General features: G+C 33.7%; 3 protein-coding genes across 7 annotated transcripts in view; 1 reads left to right on the top strand and 2 right to left on the bottom strand.

Moving 5' to 3' along the window:
- Positions 1-3,700, bottom strand: part of LOC108762656 (carbonic anhydrase 2) — a 15,665-nt gene extending 11,965 nt beyond the window's left edge. The window contains exons 1-5 of one of the 2 annotated variants that reach the window (XM_018509738.1): positions 3,593-3,700; positions 2,408-2,504; positions 1,239-1,406; positions 755-914; positions 573-678 (exon numbers count right to left, since the gene is read on the bottom strand). In XM_018509738.1, the coding sequence (XP_018365240.1) occupies positions 573-678; positions 755-914; positions 1,239-1,406; positions 2,408-2,495 (522 nt within the window). In that variant the 5' untranslated portion in view covers positions 2,496-2,504; positions 3,593-3,700. The remainder of the gene's footprint in view (positions 1-572; positions 679-754; positions 915-1,238; positions 1,407-2,407; positions 2,505-3,592) is intronic. The other variant, XM_018509737.1, reaches the window with a different exon arrangement.
- Positions 3,701-4,271: 571 nt separating this feature from the next.
- Positions 4,272-16,583, bottom strand: LOC108762654 (serine/threonine-protein kinase 11-interacting protein). 4 transcript variants are annotated; one of them, XM_018509734.1, is made up of 19 exons: positions 15,980-16,583; positions 15,308-15,604; positions 14,944-15,137; positions 14,545-14,854; positions 14,011-14,373; positions 13,863-13,941; positions 13,502-13,676; positions 13,310-13,445; positions 13,085-13,234; positions 12,480-12,557; positions 11,825-11,960; positions 11,460-11,581; positions 10,925-11,062; positions 10,494-10,675; positions 10,275-10,372; positions 9,667-9,869; positions 9,235-9,539; positions 8,662-8,879; positions 4,272-4,557 (listed from the first exon to the last, which is right to left on the bottom strand). In XM_018509734.1, the coding sequence occupies exons 1-18, from the start codon at positions 16,431-16,433 to the stop codon at positions 8,685-8,687; spliced, it is 3,615 nt and encodes a 1,204-aa protein (XP_018365236.1). In that variant the 5' UTR covers positions 16,434-16,583; the 3' UTR covers positions 4,272-4,557; positions 8,662-8,684. The 4 variants fall into 4 exon arrangements, with proteins under 4 accessions (XP_018365236.1, XP_018365238.1, XP_018365235.1 ...); XM_018509736.1 differs by lacking the exon at positions 4,272-4,557 and having other exon boundaries at positions 8,368-8,879; positions 15,980-16,061; positions 16,164-16,583; XM_018509733.1 differs by lacking the exon at positions 4,272-4,557 and having other exon boundaries at positions 8,368-8,879.
- Positions 16,584-17,219: 636 nt separating this feature from the next.
- LOC108762628 (uncharacterized) overlaps positions 17,220-18,989 on the top strand; it is a 4,227-nt gene continuing 2,457 nt past the window's right edge. Inside the window, exon 1 of the mRNA XM_018509699.1 lies at positions 17,220-17,330. Within this exon, the coding sequence (XP_018365201.1) occupies positions 17,220-17,330 (111 nt within the window). The remainder of the gene's footprint in view (positions 17,331-18,989) is intronic.

Here is an 18,989-nt window from a genome sequence, read left to right as displayed (position 1 = left end):
CTTATGTATTTTTAGGCTCATGACCCTTTTAATTTAGTAATGTTTTTATTATAGTGTTTTGGAAAGCTCTCGAGATGTGTTATAAGAATATGCAATGAAAAATAGGATGTTCCATTTAAAAAAATTGATCTCACCTTGACCTGACCTTGAAGACGTCACGCAAGGTCAAACGGATATGATCAGTAAATAGGTCTTTTTGAACCCTACAACTTTTGTCTGAAACACTTTTCTGTAAAACTTATAGCGTTTTCGGCCCGGCCAGGTTTGCACCAACCTAGGTTGGATTAATCTTTCCTATTGGTTGACGTCACACGCTCTACCAATAGGAGAGCGCAAAACGCCATTAATTCAACCCAGGTTGGTGCAAACCCGGCCGGGCCGAAAACGCTATTATATTTTCTATGATATTCAGGTGTCCCTGTACTTTTTCCTCGCCCTGTATATATGTATATATACATGTATTAGTCTAACATCTAACTTGGACCGTAATTAGCTTTGTATTTATAGTTGATTTAAAGAATTATTTTTGTGGGTGTGTGTTGCGCGTTGCGTGCGTGCGTGCACGTGATTACCTGGAAGAAAGAAGCTACTACGGCTATACCATCCTCGTGTCGTAACGCATTCAAAAAATTGCCATATGCTATATTGTAATGTATAATATGCGTTTCCATTGAATATCTACGGATATTGATCTCTCATTGCTATGATTTATTCTTTATTATTTATTTCAATTCGAACAAATAAATACTGTTACCTTATACCGTTTAGTACATGTTCGGCACCTCTATTATTTTTTAAGCCCCAATGAAAGTGCACTTCTTCCATTTCAAATGTTTGATTTTGCAGCATGCCTCCGAATATATAAGGCAATGTTCTATATACTTGTGTTTCATTTTTGTCTATACTAAGTATAACTAAAAAAAAAAGAGATGTACAGGATGTTGCAGATACATACTAGGCAGTACGACGGGTTGCGTGGCAAACTTTGCATGGGCAAACGCGGTTTTATAGACAATAACAGTGACTTTATAACATAAACTTTATAATATAAATAATAAAACTTTGTAGTATAAACTTTATAATGTATAAAGTCACTGTCATTGTCTATCAAACCACGCTTGGCCATGCAAAGTTTGCCGCGCAACCCATCGTACTGCCTAGTATGTATCTGCAATACCCTGTACACGCTCTTTTAAAAAGTTTAACAGTAAAATTATACATGACTCAAAAATATTTACCAGTTTTTCCATTATTTTTTAATAATTGCGGCATTAGAAGAAAATCGTGATAACCAATCAGTTCGAGAGCCGGAAATGGTTTAACGATCGCCTTTGATGTGCATATAGCCACTGGTGATTGCCATTTTCCTGCGCATGATTTGTACTTCTTCGGCCACAAGTGTTGCTCTAAAATAAAACATTAGAATAACATTTTTCTTTTACTCATTAATAATCCTTTAAGGGAATGCTAAACCGATTACCCAACTCAATCAAGGTCGATAGTACAGACTTTTTTAATTCCAATTTCGATAATAGTGGCGACATCTTTGATTTAGTTTTTACATTATATTATATAATATATATCATTCTGTCTTACTCAAACGCATACATCTGTTCTTATTTAACATATGCCAGCACCATCTATCGCAAGACTGCGCAACTACTACTACACGGAATTTCGGCTCTGTTGACAGTCCCAGTCTCCGTAAAGCATCTGTATGCATGTATTTCCTATTCGGTGGGAATATATCTTTTCTAGACTTTCAATCTTAGTTCTACAAATTCGGTATCGTTCGTTTCAATAATGTGTTTGCTGTCCGCTTATTTTCAAGATATGGACTCTAAAACTCTTATATCAAGCAAATATATATCCGAGGTGACAGCTGTGCGAGCCAAAAATAAGTAAATTTTATAATTTTTTTTCGATTTTCTCATAAAATCCAGTGTAGCAAACATCCTCTGTGTGCGTACTATAATTTAAGTAATAATACTTTTGCAATCCGTACATCCAATACGGAGAAATCCCACCGAATAGGAACGTGGTAAAACAGGGGGGCTTTAGCATCGCCTTAAAGACGTTATGTATAAGTTAAGTAGGCTGCTATTTACACAATCACTATTTGAATATGAATAATAATTATAGAATCTCATCAATTTGTAATTATTCGTCGATTTCTATATTTATCCTTAGTTTTTACACAGGTTTCACTGTTTGTAAGTAATATAATTGTTAAGTAGTATAATTGTTTTCAAGTTCTTATCTTATTTCCGAATTAATCTCGTCTGTTTTAATAAAGAATCAAATTTAAATAAAAAAAAAATGAAAGGAAAATTGTCTACGATTCTTTTAGTTTTATTTTATATATTAAATCGCGAAAAATAAATCGAAATTTGTAAACTTGTCATACCTCTCTTACTGTATCCAAAACCATGGATGCCACAGTGCGGTATAACGATGAGAATGAGCCATGCCGTTACAATTTGTAGGATACGCATTTCTAAATTCTTTTTGTACAAACATTGATAATTATATACATGTGTAAACGCGTATATAAGAACATACAATTTATTCCTCATGGAAAAAATCTTTGCTGAAAAATTCGCTGAAATTTTTGCTAAAATTGTTCCAGTATTTCGGAACACTTTTTAACAAAATTTCAGCGAAATTTAAATACATTTGAAAACAAAATTGCATATTTTTATACAACAAAACACAAGACTGATTCTTGAATTGATTTTTACTATTTTTCTAAACAAAATTGTACTAAACAAAAAATATATCTCTATTGTTCTAAACAAAAAATATATCTCATTTACTTTCATCTCGGAATTCAATTTTGAGGATTTATCGATTTCTTTAAGGAATTATTAAAACATAGGACGGTATTCATAATCGGTTATTTCAAAACCGTCTTAAGTAATGTTTTAAGACGCTAATGCGGTTCTCTGATTGGTTCATGACAACTTAAGACTTTACTTAAGATGGTCTTAAATATAAGATCCGACTATGAATACCATAGATAAAAAATCTCATAATGCTCCTCCTTTTGTTCTATTCTATATTTTAATTATTAAAATCGAACTAGAAAAATAGAACTCCATATGGTAACAGTGTGATATATTGCATTCGCGGCAAATTATTAGAGAAATTCAGCAAACTTTTTTGAAAACTTTATGAAGAAATTGTAATAAGTTTTTAACTAATTCATCTCATCTATTTGGTTGGAAATTATTGAAATAAAAAAATTAGTGAAATTTCAGAAAACTTAGAGAAATTTTCGAAAAAGTAATGGAGAAATTTTAATTAAATTTCAGCGACTTTTCATTAATTTTGCTTTGTAAAATCACATTTTATTAATTTTGCTGTCACTTTCAGTGAAATTTTCGTGAAATTTCAGTAAAATTTTTCCACCAAGAACATACATAAATGTTACATTATAAAATAATAACTTTCGTATAATTCTTGCCGTTTGTCTTTATTACTTTACGTATAATAATCTTTTTTTTCTTTTTTTTTACATTACTTAGGTCAATTATATCAATAATACCCTTCATATTACTATAAATTAAGGTATATGTATTATAAATCATACCTTCTATAAAATATATGCTCAAAACTCTTTGACAGATGGTTACGAAGGAATAGCAAACGAATAGATAACTGAAATGTCGATACTATTTAAGATATGGAGAACGCCGGTACTTATTAAGTAATTTGCAGTAGTGCATATCATTATCAATAGCATATGTCGTAATCTTTCAAGTTATAGACACGACTTTTAATACAAAAGTGTAGCAAGATGCTTCTTTCATTACAATAATGCATAAAATGCATTAAAGTAGGTCATTTTACTGCAAGGTCTGTTTTCTGTTGCTCAACTAGTGTATACTTTTGGAACTTAAAGTGAAATAGATATGTTTGATATTTAGTAAAAGCGAGAAAGAAAGTTTTTATGCAGTCTAATGCAGGATTAAAAAATAAACTTTACATTTGTCTCTTTTGATGCTAACAGAAAATAATAATAAGATGATAATAAAGAGATAAGAATCGAAAAAGTATACTTTAAGATTATAATTATATTTATTTATATGCTTTTTTTTGTTTTACACAAAATATAAATTACAATATCCTCGCGATATAAATATTTACTAATACTTGAGCATCCTGCATTTATTGGAAAATTCTAAATATATATACATATCACAGTCAGACATTTATAATCAGAAATAATTAATAATTAAATTGCCAAATATACAATACAAATTGTGGGAAATTGATATAAGAGACTGCATGCATATAATATCGTTTCGAAGAAACTTTGGCTCAAAAATTAATACAAAGAAAGGCAATTCTACCGAAGGTATTTACAGTTAAGTTATATTTACAATAGGTCTTGTGTAGCACCATTGAGAACCATACGTTTGATACTTTACTTATAACTTTGTCATTATTTTCTTGTTTTTTTATTAAATCTTTCTTGTTCGTTCAGGTTCTCTCATTGAGAAACAATTATTTCTTCATGTCTTCTTTATATCAAGATGTTTCTGCGTTTATAGACTATGCAAAAATGTTCATCAATTTACATCTATTATAAACTACGTATCACGTAAATTAACATATTATGCAATGTGCAATTATTAATTTAATATATTATATTAAACATATAAAACATTCAGATGTTTTATATGTTTAATATAATATATTAAATTAATAATTGCACTGAAAATTCATTTTTACGTAAAAATGAAAATAAGAGAAACAATCTCCCATGACCTTAATCATAACAAATGTTATCCAGGACATGATCCTGAGCAACATTCAAGAGGTCGTAATCGTCAGTCGGATACCTTGCGTAATGCCGACGGTACTGTAACTTTCAAGCTTTATAACTTGAAAAATACTTGCTAAAAAATAATTTTATTACAGTGTTTTGAAAGGTTATTAACACCAGCTATTAGATTTTGGCATCAAAAATGGAGTGTTTCATTTAACAAAATCGATGTGACCTGACATTGGCGACACCACCCAAGATCAAATTGATAAGATCAATTTAGAATAAATTGATCTTTTTAAAGTACCGGGACACCTGAATATCATAGAAAATATAAGTATTACAGAAAAGTGTTTCAGACAAAAGTTGTAGGGTTCAAAAAGATCTATTTACTCATATTCGTTTGACCTTGCGTGGCGTCTTCAAGGTCAGGTCAAGGTTAGATCAATTTTTTTTAATGGGATATACCCTATTTTTTTTATTGCATATTCTTATAGCACATCTCGAAAGCTTTCCAAAACACTATAATAAAATATTTTTTCATGAAATACTTTTGGAGTTATAAGGCTCGAAAGTTACAGTACAGTTGACATTAGCATTACGCAAATTGTCCGACAGACGGCTAAAACCTCTTGAATACTGTTCAAGATCATGTCCTGGATAACATTTGTCAAGATCAAGGCCATTGGAGATTATCCCTCTTATTTCCATTTTTGCACTAAATTTATTGCAACCGGGACACCTAAAAATAACTTTTGAACGGTTCGAGACAGAAGATTGAAGTTTATAGGGATGCAAATGGCATCATCAAATCTATCATTTAATACAAAAAACACCCATTTTAACATCCGCGGGGATCGGTGGGGAAGGGGGGCGGAAAAATCTTAAATTGCACGTGAGGTCGAGTGAGAGCTCGTTTAAAAGGGCTTTCCAAGACGAGAACAACGCGTGGTGTCCCAGGTCTCTGCAATGTTTTTTTTTCGATAGATTTTATGATGCCATTTGCATCCCTATAAACTTCAATCCTCTATCTCGAACCGTTCAGAAGTTATTTAGGTGTCCCGATTGCAATAAATTAAATGCAAAAATGAAAGTAAGAGGGATAATCTCCAATGGCCTTGATCTTGACAAATGTTATCCAGGACATGATCAGAAGCATTCAAGAGGTTTTAGCCGCTTGTCGGACAATTTGCATAATGATATCAACTGTACTGTAACTTTCGAGCCTTATAACTCCAAAAGTATCTCGTGAAAAAATATTTTATTATAGTGTTTTGGAAAGCTCTCGAGATGTGTTATAAGAATATGCAATGAAAAATAGGGTATATCCCATTTAAAAAAATTGATCTAACCTTGACCTGACCTTGAGGACGCCACGCAAGGTTAAACGGATATGATCAGTAAATAGATCTTTTTGAACCCTACAACTTTTGTCTGAAACACTTTTCTGTAGTACTTATATTTTCTATGATATTCAGGTGTCCTGGTACTTTTTCCTCACCCTGTATATATATATATATATATATATACACTGTGACGTGAAGTTTGTACCGTCCGTCACAAGGGTCGTTTGACCCGACCGGAATTAGCGCGGCATTTTTGTCCTGTGTCCTCCCGTCGCGGAGGGCGGGCGTGCCAGCGCTTATCGCGATTACGGGCGACTTTGCGATTGCGTTTCGCCGATTCTTTATTTTATTGTTAAGCGTTTTTGTATAATCGGCGGCTACCAGAGATTATGTTAATCTGAAGCTACGTCTCACCAACCCCGCGGATGTCGAGGGAGAAGAACGGAGACACATCCGAAGAGGAACGAGGCCGCGACCGGAAGGGAGGATGCGCAGGTGAACAGTTCTTAGATTTTAATAAACCATTTTATTGCGAGCATGATCCTCGTACTGGGTTCTTTACAGGAGATAGCCCGTAACAGGGAAAGACACGGCATTGAGGGGATGCGCACCCCTTACCGCACACCGTGCATGGGGGCCCCGCTATCGACGCCACCAGGAGGATCTAGCCAAACGATGACGCCCCGTCGCGGAAAAGGAAACCGCACGGCGGGGGAAATTGACTGCTTTGGCATCCGGAAGGCCCTAGGACCCGGATGAGACAGGGGAAAATCCTGCGAGCAACCTCCAATTAATGCCCACCAACAATTAAATCCGCGCGTCGAATCCAGGGCGCGCGACGCGACCGCGACCCGAGAGGGCGCATGGGACCCGCGAGAGGACTCGCGACAAACCAGGAGCGATAAGGCTAATCACGTGACTTGTGCTGTGGCGAATCTCGAGTAAGGACGTGAGGACACGGGATGTTAAAGAGTGAGACCGAGAGCGTGACCGAGAGTCGAGGATACCGAGAGAGAGCCACAAGGAGGACCCTTGGTGAAACGAGCGCAGTAAGATGTTGTAAAGCCGCCGATTTCTCGTCGGAGGGATCACACGAATCCGCGGCAATTAATTGTTAGCTGTTCCGTAGAGCTCGTTGTCGAGAGTTGCCCGCCATTGCAGGCGTGCTACGCGTGATCGTGCCATCCCGTCCGATATCGTGGGCCGCGAGTATTTCCGTCGCGTATTTAACACGCCCGCCGCCGCCACAGCCAGGTCGTTTCGCGTGTAGAGTTAAGTTGTATTTCTTGTCGCGCTTGAGAACCGGAATCACGCGAGATTCCGGACAGTATTCTCGTCATTTCGTATTGTATCGTTCGTCGTGTATTGTACCGCGTTGTATCGTCCCGAGAGCCTGAGATTGCAAATAAAATTCGTATCCGAACTGTGATCCCGTTCGTCTGCGACGGAGCAGACTTCTTCGCGGGCCGAGCTCAAGGTCGAAGTTGTGCACGCATTAGACAGGGCCAAACGCCCCGCGATTGCCACGACCCGGAAATTCTCCATCGGTACACTATCTACGAGTTGTCGAGTAGTGAAAAGCTAAGAGCTCGCCCCGTGGAGAGAAGAATTTCTCGCTATTAATACCGCGAGTAGAGTACGCCGCTTACAAGGGCAATTCCGCCCCTCTTTTCGCCTTGTGGATTACAGGAGCCATTATTTATCACCTAGTGTGTACGACCTCGTGTCAGAAAGAACCGAATATATTTGTTAACTCTTTTCTATTATAAAATTTGTTGCGTATCTCCCTGCCCGTTCTCCAAGAATTCCTCCGTGCCCGGCCACAAACCACCCCCTCTACTAATCTCGTGGCTGAGCAGTCGGTTATCCGGGCCGTCCGTATTCGTGATTGAGTCGAGAATTTTGAGTTCCCGAAGAATTTGTCGAGTTAGCTTCGCGAAAGAGTGGCACGCTCTCTCGTGCCTGGCGCCCAAAAATCTGGTGTTTAGAGTACGAGTAATCGGAGATTGTGCAAATCTCAAAAAAAGCAATTGATACTACCGACTTCGAGCGGAGAGTATAGAGTATCCGAGAGACCATAAAGAGCTAAGATCACGAACGCGCGACGAAGATTTTGCGCCACTCTCGTGAGTACGGTCGCAATACATACTTTCTTTAATTATACATATATCTGGATTTCTCTCTATTTCACTTCAGCAAGTCAATCTCTTGCAATCCTTGCAATAAATAGAGCATTGCGTGTTTTTTTTTCCTTTGAAGTAGTTGTTCTTAGTCTATTGGATTTTCTAGATATAAGACAAAAGTTTATTGAACTAAACTATAATTATGATGGAATTAATAAGGTGAAGTATTCCCATGGATGCACAGTAGAAGAGTGAATTTAGATAACATTTGAGAGTGGTTGTTCTAGTATAACCAGCGCTATTATACGCAGGAAAGTGCATATTGGGGAACATTTGATTAGTTTATTTCCAGTATTGTTGCCATTATGCGCAATGTTTCACCTTATTAATTCTACCATGACTATAATGTAGAAAAACTCACTAGAAATTTGATTTGTGTATTGTTTAAGCTTTCTCTGCATCATCTTGCGTTATGCGTGTTATTTGCAGAGGTATCGAGAATAACTTTTCCCACGGAGACTGAATAGAACTTATTACAGCCTCGGCAGCACCAGAAGAGACAAATTCCAATGTCCAGTTTTCCTCAAGGCCCGCAATTTCGTCCAAAAAATTTAAAGTTAACCAAGTGTCACAATGTTCCTAAAATTATTACATTATATTTATATCAGTAAATGTATATTAAATGTGTAATGGATAATACAGAAAGAGATAATGCGAACAACTAAATTGCGAAACATTTTGTATATTATACTTTTAAGATTACATAAAGCGCAACTATTTAAAAGCATTATCACTTTCTAAGCTTTGTAAGCTATAACTACCGTAAATATAGGTGACTTGGGATAGTGTAGGTAACTTGGAACAGCATGTACTTTTGTTAAATTTAATCGTGGTACCCATCCACAAGTCTTACTAAAGAAAATTTAAATTTTCTTTAGAGACTCATGGATAGAGTGTATATTTACGGTAACAGATATTATCGAAAATTACTGACTATTCCAATCAAATTGCTTATAACTTGTTCTCTAGTGACTAAAGGCACTTGATTGCTGTCTGGTATAAGCCATTGAACATTGTCCTTTAGGATCACCAGCGCTGCATCCGTCAATATTAATCCAGATAGTTTCATCTTGATAGCGATGTTTTGGTATTTTAAGATTGCGGAAGAAAATATTGCTAGTAATCGTACGATGTCCCCTGTCTGATAATTTGCAGTATTCGTTAGTATGTTGTGCATCAAAATGCTGTAACGTTCTGGAATAGAGAATTCCACTTCGCAGCTTGCAGGCAACTGCAAATCTATCATCAGAGGCACATCGTAAATAGAAGGAAAGAAAATTAACGTCAAATATATTTATATAAATATACTTGAAGCCTTACAGTCAATTAAAATCAAGTCTCACCTACTTGTTAAAACACATTTTACCTGTGATATAAAATAAAAAATTTGACGTTCTTTGGAAATCTTGCAGAATACAAAGCAGGGTGATAGCGAGATGTTCTTCGCCGGCTTTCCCAGACTGTTGTAACTCAATTAAAACACCTTGTTTAAATGGCAGCGGTATGAAAGATCTCAATCTGTCCGTCGTCCAACTAATTTCCTTGTGAAGCCAACGCTGTGGATCTTCCCTGTTACAAATTCTTTTTTTCTTCTTTTGCTTAGTTTCTTTATTAAAAGTAAAAAGTTTTCTCGTATGTTTAACAGTAGAATAGAAACCCGCATAAAACCAGATTTTTCTGTTAGTTTCAAATTAATTAAAGACACATAGGCCCATTTTCACAATATATGGTTACCTAAAGATTAAAGGTTATCAACAGATTCATCAATGAAATTCATTCATGAATTTCTTGGTTACCTTTAATCTTTAGGTAACCATATATTGTGAAATTGGGCCATAGTATATTAAAGTTCGCAATTAAAATAAATAATCTTTATTGATACTTTTATTAAAAAACACAATAAAAAGTAGCACCTATGTTTCTAAAATTTTTATGATTTTGGATATTAAAATTTATATCAAAGTACGAACTTACCCTTCTGACCCATCGATCCTAAGAACGTAAACCTTAGACGTAGACAATACTAAGCATCCAGAAAATGTTTCTTGCATAGAATGCATCAAAATGTCTGCCTATACAGATGAAAGAAAATGGGGGAAAAAAAGATGTATATCCATTCTATAATTCTATTTAATTCAAATTTGTCATATATAATTAATTGAGATGTAATGAATTAAATCTCAAGCTAAATACCTTGAGAAGAAATACGAGTTCTTCGTTCTCATGCTCAAATACATTTAGAATGATATGCAATTTGATTCTATGATCTATACTGCTAAAATCAGTATAGGAATATTGCACGTTACTGCCAAAAAAGTTTGACGCCTCTTCACCTTTCAAGGTTTTGCTGCCGATCTTAATACTTTGTAGCAAGCCTGAAAATAACACAGATATAAAAATTATAAAAAAAATTATTATTATCACAACGTAATATCTAATGAATATAACTGATGATAATGATTAACATAATTAATAAACATGATTGAAATCATGGTCACGTTATTCGAAATAAAACTAATGTTTCAAGCAGAAGCAAAATATTTGCTCATTTTATTGACGCGACCAAGCGCTTTTAATAGTGTCGAACAATGCACCATTCGTTCAATAGAATTTGTTTATTTTACCTCCCAGCATCGATGTTAAGTTTGTCATAGGAGCAAATGCTATTTCCTTTTCGCCATCGCTACTATGGGATTTCGTATCAATGTTCGATTTGACCATTTTATTTTCATATGTCGTGCATATGCTGTCTGTTAACGAGCCTGTAAATAAAATTAAATTTATATTATTACTTTATTCCATTAAAATAAAAATTGACACTATTGGTAAAAGTTGTAAAAGAATACATAACTGCATATTGAAAATAGCGTTAATTTTTATTTTAATGGAATAAAATAATGATGTAAGGTTAATCTTATACGTACAGTTTATACATATAATTCGCTAGAACAACTTGATTATAAGCATTTATAACACATTATAAAATTCCTTATTTATATTATATTATAAATAATTATTTTAATTTCCATAGAACAAAGAGAAATACATGAGCCATAATAAAATTAATATCATCATTAGTAATTACACTGTTAAACTTAATAACTGATTTAATAACTGTTTCACAAAGAAAGGCACACACAAGAGACGAAGAATACAAACCCGAAGAACTACTTTCTGTCAGACCTGTCATGATCGACGTTGCATCTGGTATTGTTATTAAAGGAGCAATTACGATACGCTTTTCTTCCGTTGAGCGTTTGCGATTTGATGTGATGTTTGCCCTGCATCAATGAATATCATGGTTGAAATATCAACATAAACAATATGACAAACGGATGAGATCATGTATGTTTCTGTTTCTTTTTTAATATAAAATTGTATTAATAAAGTAATTCTATCTAACTCGTTTCTTGATGCACTTGTATTTGTATACAGTTAATCCGTATATAAGATGTCAAGTACTATAAACTACAAGTATCGCTGTAAAAACTGTAATAATAACTGCAAGCAAGTAGCAGACTAACTTTAGAGTTTCATCTAAAACTTCTATGCTGCTCTGGCTTGGATTACTGAGTATCTCTATGTCACTCTCGTATTTCTTCGTCAGGATATTGGCAGACGGTGTTGACTCCCTTGACTCATCTAAACTCGTCGCTGAACCTGATGACGATGATAAATATCAATTCAGAAAAAGAGAGATAAGTAACACATTTTGTTATATTTTTTTTTAATTGAGAAAGAGAAGAGAATGAACCAAAATTAAGAAATCTTAAGTATAAATTAAACGTGTGCATTTCTTTTATAAATACATCACATCGCGCTTACAAAAATAAAAAGCGGAAATAGGCACTTTTATAGTACCAAAAAGAGAAGCGTTAAAGAAATTGTTACCAACAGGATAAGATATAAATGACCATATTTTTTAATGTATAAAAAAAGATTTAAATTTATCAGCCGCCGAGATTTTTCTTTCTTAACATCAAAACTCCATTTTCAGATAAAAAGACAAAATTAAATTAAATATCGTACGCACAATGGCTAAATTGGTTGATGGGAAATATGAAAAGAAAGATAAAAAAGAAGAAAAACAAAAGGATCAAGAGAAGAAAAAAGAGAGAAAAAAGCAAAAGGAAGAAATAAGGAAATGCTGTAACATAAATTATTTTGGCTGAAGCTTACAGCAGACTTGAGCTTGGGTGTAAGAGTCGGAGTGCACCAGAGAAGTGGTGACGGTTTTAGCTCCACCCTCCATTCCACCTGCACCGGTATTAGTATGTTACAGTTCCCATAAAAACGTGGTAAAATGTACAAACGCATTGATCAGTACAACACATCAACTATTAGACTGCATTTATTATTTACTCAATCAGTCGGCTAAGAAGGATTAATTTTCTTTTTAAGATAAAGTTAAGCAATATTAGGCCAATTTTAATGTGATTGTTTTGCACAAACTATATATAATAATTCGTAATTCAAAGTAAAAACGATTACGACACTCAGTTGTGTATTTTTGCAGCTTTACTTTTCAGATGAATCGAAAATTATAACATTTTTCACCATTATTCTTCCTATAATAATTAAAATCTCGCTCTGATTTTTTAATGCTTGTGTCATAGAAATTGAAGTTCTTGAAAATTAATACATTGAAATTCAACAATGCAAAAAAGATCACAATACTGTATAAAAAATCTCGTACAGGTTGTGCACTTTTTTTTATAAATCCGCTTTGTCTAAAGGATCCTACATGCTGACAGAACATAACGATATCACATCGAGGGACATACCGATACTGGAGAATGACTCGGAATGTGCCAAGTTGAGCCTTGTTGAATTGTCTATTAGCTGACTCTTTATAACTTGGTTATCTACATTAGAAAGTGTCTCTACTTCAATGACCAAGCTGCTGTCGCAGGAAGGACACTTGATTTTTGTACCTGAAAAAAAAAAACCATCATTTTCACTCAATCCTCTCCTATCAAAAATATCTCGTCATAAACCATAAAACAAACTTGTCATCGATTTAATAGTGAGTGCCACATATAATTCTGGATCCTGTGAGAATTGTGTTGAACATTTCATGCACTTGAAAATCTTGAACAGTATTGGCCGCATTTCAATTTGCTCGCTAATTGTTGTTACAATTTTCTAAAAAAAGCATTATATTGTAAACTCCAAAATCGTATTTAAATGTTTCCCAGTACCTTTGCATCATCTAGTTGTGCAAAATATCGCCTACTTTCCTTATCTTTCCTAATAGTGTCAAAAATAATGTCAACTGTAGGTGGATCGCTTCTACCTAAGACGCAAGACAATAAGGAATTTGTCGACCAACAAAATTTTATTTTTCCAGTAATTGCATCTCTTTCTTTAATATCTCTGCAAATATTATCACAAAAGTTTTATCTTAATAATAATATATTACGAAATGTACATATTTAATTGAAAATTGCTTTCGACAATCTGCCATCTTTGCTTTTTCTTGTAAATAATTAAATTAAAAACGTTTGAATCTAATGCAATTTTAATTGTGTTATAATTATTTGCAGTGAAACAATAACTTACTCGGAAGTTATTACCAGAAAGACATTCTCCATCTCGTTCTCATTGTTTCTTTTTTGAATAATATACAAGTCTCCAACCTCTATAAAAAAAAATATCAACTTGTGCGCAATGTAAATATATTATTTAATACATTATACGTAAATTTTACCTTCATTAGGATCGTATGCAATCATAGAAGCAGTGCATATCTTCGGAAGATCGTCCAAGGTCTTATTTTGAGGAAGTTTTTTATCGTCTTCTATGTATTCTGCAATTTCTTGCGATTCATTAGATGATTTTTCGTTATCCATTGCGTAAATGAGAGTATCGTGAAGAAACGATGATGTATTAATATTAGTCAAAGTCCTTATTTTAGATATTTGCGATTCTGAAGATTCTGATGAAGCAGGATGAAGACCCATAATGTGCTGGACAGAAGTTCCCGCGTGACTGCTCAACCAATTATTTTCGCCAAATTTTTCTCGTAGATCTAAGATACGTTTCTTTATTTCCAAGTAATCCTTTGATGACTCTGAAACAATGAACAAATTAATATAGAATATTACAAGAAAGATACATTATTCTATTGCTACACTACCAGTTATTATATACAGTACTGTTCCATTTTATTAGACACCAATTTATTAGACACAATATGCCTTTCACTCTATTGTATATATGTTATTTATTTAAAAAATCTTACCTAAATGAGAAGACGATGCTACCACATCAGGCAATTTCTTAAATTCTCTTTTTTCCTGATCAATTTCATCAATGATTGCTTCTTTGACATTTGGTCTTCTTTTACTCCTTGTTACACTTTTTTCTAGATTCTTAGATAACAATATTGTTCGATGATCTAATCTGTCTTGGTCGAATTCATGTGTATCAGCATATACAGATATTGAGCTGGTCAGAGATGTAGTAGATTGATTCGTAGGTATTGCAAAGATTCGATTTTCTGCGACTAGCATTTTTTCCGCATTTGAGAGCGACAGATGATCTAAAACAAACTATAAGAATTTTACTCAGATCTGTGTCATGTAAGTGTATTAGCACTGCTGTTTCGCGCTTAACAATTTTCAATGTCACACAGGGATACCTTGCTATCTGACAAATTCGGATGTAAATATTTAATGGTCAGAATTCGATATTTTGGATGATATGATAAAGGATTTCCTTCCAGGGATAACCACAACAAGGTAGACATCTTTTGCAGTGGCAAGAGAACCAAATGCTCCATTAAACAATTAAATGACAAGTCTAATTCTGTCAAATATTCTAAGCCTTGAAGACCTATTGTACAAATTGATAATGATAACAATAGATGATAATAATTGCTTAAATTATGTAATCATATTCGTTTATTAATAAATTTGAAAGTTATATTTAAATGTAGCAAGAGAATAACTTTAAACTATTTGGAAATTAAATGAAGAGTTATTAGTGCACAGAAAACAACCAACCGCTTAAATTTTCGATATAATTGTTTTTCAACACCAACACTTGTAACGAATGTAATACTGTCTTATTGAATATAGGTATTTGTTCTAATTTATTGTAACCTAGATTCACATATCTCAAGTTTGATAAATATGATATTTCTTTGGCATCGATTATCATATTATGACTCAAATCTAATATCTGAAGCCAAGGTGCCAATTCTAATGATTTATCTAGACATTTGAGAGCGTTATGAGGCAACACCAAGTGTCTCAAGGATGCCCATACGAAACCGACTCCAGCATCACCTCCACATTCAGCTATAGATAGGAATATAAGACAATACAATAACTAATTTCAATGTATATATAATAATTATGTAGGTAGAAAACTGTAATTTCTTTTTATGTATGTTACATCAATAATTTTATAGAATTTTGTAGAATTTTTTTGCATATTTGTTTGTTAAAAGCTATATTGTTATTAATTCTATGATATTCTATATATAATTGAGTTCTCAAATATATATAATATTATCTTTTAAAGACATTATTTCTACAAAGAGAAGATACACGTAGGGTGACTAAGTACACTTTGACAATACATTGATGTGATTCATTGATGCTTATTTAGGTTATAAATATTAATTTATATATAATATATAATTTATATATTAGGTAATATATAAATATTACCTAATAATTGATAAATTGTGGATATCCCTTTCCTGCCGGCACACACAATACTTTCCAACTGACCTCTGACACTCTGTAGACCCTTCAATAATTCAACAGATACCTCTTTCAGTTCTAAATACTTTAAATGTCTAAATTTGGAGATGTCAATAGTAACTTTGATGTCAGATGAACAGTGTATTACTTTCAAACCTATAGTCTTTTGCACAAAATCGTGTAGGAACTTTACATCACGAAATATATCTATCTTGGAACTGTTGCACACGTGAAATGAAGAATTCAAATCTTCGGATTCTGATATAATCAATGAAAATGCTTCGTTAAGATTGTGCAGCAGTTTCGTCGATAAGGAAAGCTTGCTAGAGGCACTCAAGATTTTGTCGCCATTCTGACGAAGAAGTCTCACCAGTTCCATTATTTCCGGCGTATTAACTATGTCTTGCAAGTGACTCATTATTGATACTTACTTATTCACTCTATTATTGACTAATAGTTTTTTATTTTTACTGAGTTATCTAACAAACCAATTCGCACTTTTCCAAAGAATATGCTTCACCATTCATGTTTAACTAAAATGGCAATATAATGCGTCATTAAAATGTTATACGAGATACTTATTGGTTTTAATGATTCATTTATAAATTCAAAAAATGAAAAATTTAAAGTTAGAAAAAGAAAAGAATGAGACTAATAAACTTTATTGGATAAATGTTTGATTCAACTCGTTCATTTTAGAAGAGGATGCAAATGCAAAAATAAATCGTTCGGTTTCTCCTTTTGCAAAAAAAGAAAATAAAGTTTGAAGAGCTAAAGTTATTTCGTTCGGCACTGTGTGTGAAACAACTTAAATGTTACGAGTATAACAGATATTCTAACCTTGAAAGATATTACTTTTAATTTAAAGTAAACACACATAATCCCTTTGCGGGATTGAAGGCACTATATACACACAAAAAATTTTTTTTAAATAGCAGATTACTTTTTCCACACACAGTTCCGATTTGAACTTTCCAAACTTTGTTTTTCGGACAAAGAGATATTGAATAAGCTATATGATATGTGAGCGCGAGAGTAAAATATTTATTAAAATTTCTAAATAGAAATTGTTGACGTAACACAAACCAATAACAATTGAGACATTTATCAACATTTACATCATTTAACGCGCAATATATTATCAAACAATAATATCAAAGGTTAATCTTCTTCTTTTTCTAATTTAATATGGTACTCGCCATCGATGGCACGACGTAAAAAAACAGGTGAACCGTTCCCATGTGCAGTCATCTCAGTGTTGCCAGATGACCTCAATGCAAACCCCCCAAGCCAGCCTACATTTCCCCCTAGATTGGTAATAAAACCCCTAGATTAAAATAATAATCGATTAACATAAAATTTTCTATTGTAAATTTATTCATTGTTCCTTAATGAAATACTTATATCTTAAATAGTTTCTAATACGTAGTTTTCTAATACATTACAATGTAATATCATATCATAACATAATATCATACCTTAGCACGAACACAACCTCAATTTCAACTTACACTGGTTTCCACTGACTTCAAAGACAGTGGAGCAAAAGTTGAACTCAGTGCAAGTTTTTTGCACTAGTTTTATCAATGGAACATTAAACACTGAACTAGTTTTCACAGTGGAACAACACAATTGCACTCAGTGCGCACCAGTGTTGCACTAGTTTTCCCAGTGGAAAACGCTTTAAGAAGTAAGAGTAAGAAATTGACCAATCACAGTCGAACGTGAGAAGAATAATCGACTGTGATTGGTCAATTTCTTACTCTTACTTCTTACTCTGTGTATTGTAGACGGGCCTTAAGTAATGTCTTAAAACACTAATGCAGCCTTCTGATTGGTTCGAGACTTCTTGAGACCGTACTTAAGACGGTCTTGAATATAAGACCTGACTATGAATACCGGCCTTATGAAATGATTTTATTCGAACAACGTATGTACTTAATTTAATTTTACATGAAGTATAATAAATATGTATTCTTCTAATTTTATTAAGTATGTATTCTTATAACTTTGTAGAAATAGGGCCTGCGCACAATAGAGGAACAAGAATTAGATATTAAGATTTCAACCTATCAGAAACCGTGTATTCCGATGTAATCAGTTTCTGATAGGTTAAAATCTTAATATCTCAAGGCCCGTTTACAATACACGGAGTAAAAAGTAAGAGTAAGAAATTGACCAATCACAGTCGATTATTTTTTTCACATTCAACTGTGATTGGTCAATTTCTTACTCTTACTTCTTACTCCGTGTATTGTAGAAGGGCCTTAATTCTTGTTCCTCTATTGTGCGTAGGCCCTTAGCATTCTATGAGGGAGGATCCCGTTTGCCTACAGTTCTGATTGTACACACCACTCATATCAACTGGTGCCTAGTAATTTTTTACTGTTTTGCCAATGAGATTATTTTATTTTTAAATTGGCCAATCAGCGATACATGTATGCAATATGCGATGTGTGCAATCGGAGCCCTCCCATTCTATGAATGCATCTAATATTTTTTCTACAAAGTTAGAAGAATACATAGTTTCCGAATTAAATTTATTCAGCATATCTTCAGTGGGTTCAAAAGCGATACAGCCATTTGGTAAATTACTTCTGATGCGCAAAATAGTATCTGCAGTTTCTACTGACATTCTATTTCGTAACTTATCTTTAATGATATTAATAATTGAGAATGTTCGCTCAACGCTCGCATTAGAAAAAGGTAAACTCATTAAAGCTAAAACTAGTTTGGATATATGTCCAAATCTTTTGTGTCCGCCTGCGTTAACAATTTTATTAATTTGCTTCTTGCACCAGTTGCACCAATCTCCACTGGTTAAGCTGATCGACGTAAGAGTACGTATACACATATCAGGAAACAGAGCGTCAATCCTAATGCTGGATTCACACTGCATCCGATTTGCGTCGTACGACGCTCTGCAACCAATCAGAAAACAGGATTTCGATGGATTTTGCTTCGTATCATCGGA

Source organism: Trachymyrmex cornetzi, unplaced genomic scaffold (assembly GCF_001594075.2).
Source record: "Trachymyrmex cornetzi isolate Tcor2-1 unplaced genomic scaffold, Tcor1.1 scaffold313, whole genome shotgun sequence".
Lineage (NCBI taxonomy): Eukaryota > Metazoa > Arthropoda > Insecta > Hymenoptera > Formicidae > Trachymyrmex > Trachymyrmex cornetzi.
Note: the sequence above shows the minus strand (reverse complement) of the source record. Positions and strands in the feature narration are given on the sequence as shown.

Excerpts from the sequence above, each read along its gene's own strand:
- LOC108762654 (XM_018509734.1), bottom strand. The coding sequence starts at position 16,433 with ATGAGTCACTTGCAAGACATAGTTAATACGCCGGAAATAATGGAACTG. Across the intron at positions 13,677-13,862 it reads TTTCTGGTAATAACTTCCGA|AGATATTAAAGAAAGAGATG; the intron begins GTAAGTTATTGT and ends TAATATTTGCAG. Across the intron at positions 11,961-12,479 it reads CACCCAAGCTCAAGTCTGCT|GTTCAGCGACGAGTTTAGAT; the intron begins GTAAGCTTCAGC and ends CATCGTCATCAG.